The 7,035-nt window shown below is 30.7% G+C and overlaps 1 protein-coding gene across 1 annotated transcript; it reads left to right on the top strand.

The window, feature by feature from the left end:
- Window positions 1-3,075: 3,075 nt before the first annotated feature.
- Window positions 3,076-5,492, top strand: LOC25479516 (transcription factor MYB8). Its single transcript, XM_013588079.3, has 3 exons — window positions 3,076-3,265; window positions 3,575-3,704; window positions 4,837-5,492. The coding sequence occupies exons 1-3, from the start codon at window positions 3,133-3,135 to the stop codon at window positions 5,267-5,269; spliced, it is 696 nt and encodes a 231-aa protein (XP_013443533.1). The 5' UTR covers window positions 3,076-3,132; the 3' UTR covers window positions 5,270-5,492.
- The last annotated feature ends 1,543 nt before the right edge of the window (window positions 5,493-7,035 follow it).

Here is a 7,035-nt window from a genome sequence, read left to right as displayed (position 1 = left end):
ATACTATATATATCATTTCTAAAAACAGTTTCTTAATATTTATTTTTTGAGGGGACCGGGGTCTGAGATCTGAACCCCAGACCTTGCATATATTATGCATTGTTCATACCAATTGAGTTAAGCTCACGATGACCGTTTTTTCTTAATATGAGTGTAACATGAACCATCCAAATTTCTATTTTTGTTTTTTTATATGTAAATCTTATAAAAAAAATATATATAGAACATTTGATAATTTTAATCAGAGATTTTTCAAAATAAAATCTAGATTTTATTAATATTCGTTGGATAATTAATCTAGATCTTGTACATATTCGTCGGATAATTTTTTTAAAATAAAATCTAGATTTTGTTCATATTCGTCGGATAATTTTTCAAAATAAAATCTAAAATTCAATTAAAATTATAAAATCTAAAATCCAATTGAAATTATAAAATCATATTGTAAATTTTTTTGTTCATATTCGAGATTATTTAAGAAAACGAAAATGAAAAATGCTAATAAGGTCCTAGGACATTATTTGTTAAGAAAGTCGATGTTGTGTTTGATCTTTTTGACCCAAATAATCGACTATCGATGTTGTGTTTGATCTTTTTGACGCAAATAATCAATCGACTTTGTGTGGAAAAATATTGTATCAAATTTTAAAATTATTATTTTCAATACAAAACATCTACTTTTAACTTAAATTTGTATGTAAACAAAATGACAAACATCATATAAAATTTAGACACACAACTACAACATTTTAATTTTTCTTTTGGTGGTGGCCGGAGATTAAACTCCAGACCTTGCATATATTAAGCATTGTCCATACCAATTGAGCTCAGATCTTACATATATATTATATATTATTCATACCAATTTAAATTTGATACAATATTTTAAATTTGAACCTGAGAAAGAAATTTTGACATTATTAGAGCTAACAATTTAGTGTTGTTAAAACACATGCTAGAATTACCTTTTAAATATAAAAAATTTGCACTTGCCTGGTAGCCAGCAGGTAATCTCTTTGTTCTTTGTCACATGGGGTATACTTACTATATACTAATTTATTTGATAAAAACAGCTTTTGCTTACTAGGCAGATGATAACGTCACCAAATCACGTCAAGATAATGAGGTCAGGAAGGGCATGATAAAAAGAAGAATTTCACTTTCGAGAAAATTCAGCAAAAGTAAGAATAAAAAAAGATAAATCCTCAAGAATGTTTTAAGACATTTGTCAAAGTAGCACGTGTAACAATAAGTTTTTTCTATGACATTGGTAAGAAACAACGGATAGAATCTTTAATAATAAGGTAAAATCTATGTCTTACTTCGATTGATTGGACGATGGTTAAACTTTTTTATTTTGTTTCTTCTTATCAAAGAAGTGTTGTATTTAGAAGGTAGGGTTTTGTTAATGGTGTCTTCAATATTTTTTAAATATTTTAAATTAAATAATTATTCTTTAAAAATGTAAATTTTTTTACTTTTTAATGCATATTATCACACAAACTTTCATATAAAATTATCATTTAAAATCTTTAACTAGTATTTCAGGAACACCGGTTAATATTTTCCTAATTGTATTGCTCTTCCTTTATACACTTTGTACTCATATGAGCATATTGTGTTCAATTTTTTTGTTTAAAATTATCATTTTTTTTATAAATTGTTTGCTTTTCTTTTATAATTAGTGTTTTTATGAAATTTGTTAGTACAATTCATACCAAAATTAATAATTTATTTTTTCTGGTTTCCTAATGATTGATTGAACCAATAAGAGAGTGAGTATTAGAGAGATTTTTCAAAGAGAATGTTGCTAGCATTACTCATTGATGGAAAGAACCACTAGTTTCATCCTTTATTGGTATGCTTTCTTAAAAAAAAATAAAAAATACTTTTTTGGTATGCTACAGACTTTGTTTCGTTAATTTATCTAATTTTAGGTTTAATTTTTAATTGGATTGTAGTCTAGTCCTTAAATTATATTTTTCAAAGTATAATGTTTTTTTATATATTTGTTTCATCAACCACTTCATTCGCATTAAGGATACCATCTAAAATTTGGTTCCCCTTAACAAAAGCTGATTGAGAGTCTGACACCACACTACCAATAACTTCCCGTAATCTATTTGCTAGAACCTTCGCTAACACCTTATACATACACCCCACTAAAGAGATAGATCGAAAATCATGAAGCAGTTGAGTACTACTAACCTTCGAAATCAAAACAATAAAGGTTGAGTTCACCCCCTTTGACAGCTTACCATTGCGATGAAATTCCACTATAAATCTCATGAAATCATCTTTCATCAACTCCCAAAAGTCTTTTATAAAACCAAAAGTAATGTCATCCGGACCTGGGCTCTTGTAACTATCACAATCCCACACCGCCGTCCTCACTTCTTCTAAAGAGAAAGTTTTGATTAAGTTACCTGCTTCACCCCATGACAATTTTCGAAAAGCAAGGCCATCTACTTGAGGTCGAGCTGCCCCTACAATTTTAAACTGCTAAGAAAAATTATCATAGACCGCTGTTCTGATATTTTGGACCCCTTCGACATTTCTTCCATATTCACCATATTAACAGTATTACGACGCTGTCGGTTAGACATGTTAATTAAATTAAATTTTATTTCTCTTCCACACCATCAAATTCAGCATCTTAGAATTTCAAGAAATGAGTGAAAGTCAGAAATGCATATCTCTTTCATTTCCCTTTCATTTTCTGTAATAAAATTTAAATTAATTTTCAAAATTTTGACACTTTATTTTTCCATTCTTATTCCTCACTTCTCCAAACACATGATAAGCTTAAAATATTGAAACTACAGTATGAATGTGTAGACACTGCACTTAGTTTTCTGTGTGAAAGAATAAAATAAACATTTCTCTCTTACGTACCAAAAATATTATAATATACGAGAGGGTCCATTATGCTTTTATTTTTTTCTAGACTAAGGGGTCCATTATGCATTTATGCTATTACATAAAGTTTAAGTCATGATTAGATATGTCAGTCCACATGATACGCGTTTCAATCCTAGCATATCACACTATTAATACTGAGATGTCTTTTTTGTCTTGAGCTCATTCATATAATCAACTTTGATTCGAAGAAATATAACAAAATATTACAACATGGTTAGAGCTCCTTATTTTGACAAAAATGGAACAAAAAAAGGTGCATGGAGTAAGGAAGAGGATGAGAGACTTATTGCTCACATTGAGAGACATGGCCATCCTAATTGGCGTCAACTTCCCAGAGTTGCAGGTATGAAATTTTGTTACAAATGTTAATTAGTAGAATTTAATCAATTAAGTAGTTGAATTGCAAATTAAGCCTCATTCAGTGATGTAATTAGCCATCAATCTTGTATTTTCTTTTGGTGGTCGAGGGTTCAACATCGGACATTGCAAATATTATACATTGTCCCTATCAACTGAGTTAAGCTCACGAGGACATCAATTTCCTATTCCAGTATTAATAATAAATTAAGGAGGATATTTATTAGAATTTTTATTTGTTTTTTTATTAATTAATCATGATACTTGTAGTAAATTTTACTCTTCTCTTTAACAGGTTTGGCAAGATGTGGAAAGAGTTGTAGGTTGCGTTGGATGAATTATCTGAGGCCAAATCTAAAACGAGGGAACTATACACAGAAGGAGGAACAAATGATCATGGAATTGCATAAAAAGCATGGAAATAAGTATGATATTATTCCTTTAGTAAGATATTATTAATTCTCATTCATCTTTATTCTCATAAACTTAACTCATTGATATAGACAATGCATAATATATGTAAGGTCTGAGGTTCGAAACCCTGCTACCAAAAAAAATCTCATTCATCTTTGTTATATATTGAGTGTAGTTCATTTGACAACAGAGAGGGTCATAAAAAAGAAGTTGACAACACACACGATAAGCTTTGTCGGTTGAAGGATAATAGCTTAATGCCAAAAAATACACAGCTCTGAATGAGTCTAAGCTTTAAAATAAAAATCAGTATCACATCAAATCTAAAAGTCCCCAACAAAAAAATAATCAAATCTTAAAAGTCCGAAGCCTTAAACAATGTTTTTATACATTTGTTTAGCAAGTTTAAAATTCTAATTAATGCGATGTAAAAAAGAGAGTAGAGAAAGTAGCCACTAAAATATAGTAATCAATATTTTATTAGACTTGTATTTGAGGGGAAATAGGTGCATAGACCTTCGAGGAGAGAGTCTTAGCTTAATAAGATTTGATACTAAATTTGTAATCTCACTAGAAAGGAAGACAATAGTACTTTTTTTTTTTTTTAAGGAAGGCAATAGTACTTATAGGTAAGATGTAATTTATCTTTTTTTTTTTTTTTTTGTGGTGGCCGGAATTCGAACCCTGACCGTACATATATTATGCATTGTCCTTACCAACTGAGCTTACATCATGGGAATAGATGTAATGTTGGACGGATTGACTATTTGTTACATACTACTCCACTTAAATTTGTAGACATTTTTTATTATTAATGAAAAAATTAATTTTAAAGTATTTAAGTGGGGTCTAAAGTCTACAAATATCTCCTTTAATTTAAGTGGATAAATTACATCTGTCCAGACCAAATTGGCCGACTCAATCAACTGAATTGAACCGGTCAATTTGCTACTTGGTTTAAAATGAGTTGTATAGTAGTTTAATTGATCCAAATTGATACGGGTTTGAATGGCAGTTGGTTAATTTTTTATTTTTTATGTAAATATTTTAATTAAATTTACTTTTTAATCATCTGATTTAATGGTGATTTAAGTTCAAACTCTAGTACAAACATTCATGTGATAAATTGTCAATCTGTTACAGATGGTCTCTTATAGCTGAAAATCTACCTGGAAGATCTGACAACGAGATAAAGAATTACTGGCACAGCCACCTACAGAAATTCTCAAAGTGCAATGACTCTAAGCTCACACAAGAGATTGAAAGTCCAAAAACGACAAGTGAAGTTGTTAGTGTTGATTCTCACCACATTTTGGAAAGTTCATTTTCAATGTCTTCTGAAATGTCCTACCCTAATAATAAAGTCAATTCCCCTTCAATTTCCTCTAGTCATGTAGAATCAAACATGGACTTCTACAAAAGAGATCAAGATAGTGTTGTTTCTTGGGAAACATGGGATGGATTCAGTAATAATTTTTGGACTGAACCGTTTGTTTATGAAAATGCATTAGGTCAAGATTACTTTCCCATTTCATGTTATGAAGAAGAGGTAGAGGATCCATTTGTTTTATGGTAGCGCAAATGTGTAATACTCTCTGTGATCTTATTTATAAAAAATATTTGGGTCAACAAAAGTTGATGTATGTGGTTCTAAATATGGACGAGAAACATCCACTTTTATTGATCAATATTTCTCTTATAAATATAGGATCGGAGGGAGTATATATTTTACTTCAATGGTGACGCTAAAGTTTACATGTTACACCCGGTAAATAATAGAAAGCAAATATTAGGTTGTGTTTTGGGTTCTATTCTCTCAAATAGAAAACAAGGAAAATAGTTGTTGTGCTAGGGAACTTTTTCATGTATGAGCATTCAAGGGATATGATTTTGTTGTTGCGAAAATGTTTCACTTCAACAAATAAACTCGACATATCAATATATAATTCAAGTTAGATCGTTAATAAGATTTTTAATTAGTTGATAGATTTAAAGTTACAAGCGCACAATTATTGATCTAAGAAATGAATGTACGTAAAATAATAAAGTAAAAAGGAAAAAGAAAGAAGAATAAAAGCACAGAGCTGGCAAAAGGGAAAATATACTAATATAAATATGTTTTAGTTACATTCATCGTTTTTTTTAACATTGTCAAATAGAAGTTATCATGTGAGAACATATGTTTTATCTATTTAGGCGTAGTTTTATGCAACGAAAATGATCTCATTTGCATGAAGTTCGATTTTACAATTTATAGACAAAAAAATAAACCAACTCCAATATTATATGGATGACATCTGTCTTCTAACTTCCATTAACCTTCCTCTGTCAAGTTTCTTCCTTCCAATTTAATTTTTTGGCGTTGAAAGACTTGAAACCGATTGCTTGAAAGACTTCCTTATTTGAAATTCAAACAACTTCATTAATCAACAGAAGAAGATAAAGAATTAGAGTTATCATCCATTTTGAACTCTTTCATAAGTAAAGTACAGTAAGACACAATATGATCAATAGTTGCAATAGTATTGGAGCCTTTAATACATTCAATTACTACAAGGGAATCAGATTGTACAATGATATCTTCAAGCTTTTGATCTTTACCTAGTTGGAGACACCATTTGATACAAGAAGCTTCGGCTAAGGCTGGAACAATTGTCATTATTTCTTTCTTTGTCGTAGACATGATTATGGCACCAGAGGATCCTGGAAGAAGTCTTCTCCTTTCTTCTCTAAGTGATAAGCCGATCTCACCGAGTAACTACCATTTTTTTCTCCCTGCCACACGAAAATATCCTCTGGCAATCTAATAATAATGTATTTTGAACAATTTTCTCAGCTTCAAAGTGATTGAAAATGGAGTAAATTAGATCTCTGTTCCAATGCTTCAAGTCCTGGTCAAACAACTTGCTTACTTGATCTTCATGATTGAGGATTGAGACATGGCTATGTATTGGAAAAAGATACATGGACATACCAATTCCATACACCCCCTTATACCACCTATGACATGGCAATAATTTTTTTTAAAAAATTGATCTTTAAATTGAAAAATGATTAAAAGAAATAAGAAATAGAAAAGAAAAAGAAATCCAAGGGTTTCAGATCTCGTCTCTCTCCACCACGCGACGACGAAGTGCTTTCTCCATCTCTCACTCTCCGCCATTTGCTACGACGGCCGATAGCTCTCTCTCCGTCATTTGGTCCGACGGCGGCCCGTAGCTCTCTCTCCATAGCCTGATTAGCTCTCTCGATCTCCTTCCTCCTTCCTCTGTACGAATCACTTTCTCCATCTCTCTTTCCGTCGCCGAATCTCTACGTTAAAGGTGATGTTTATCTCAAATC

Source organism: Medicago truncatula, chromosome 4 (assembly GCF_003473485.1).
Source record: "Medicago truncatula cultivar Jemalong A17 chromosome 4, MtrunA17r5.0-ANR, whole genome shotgun sequence".
NCBI lineage: Eukaryota > Viridiplantae > Streptophyta > Magnoliopsida > Fabales > Fabaceae > Medicago > Medicago truncatula.
The sequence above is the reverse complement of the archived record's forward strand: the minus strand, read 5'-3'. Positions and strand labels throughout refer to the sequence as shown.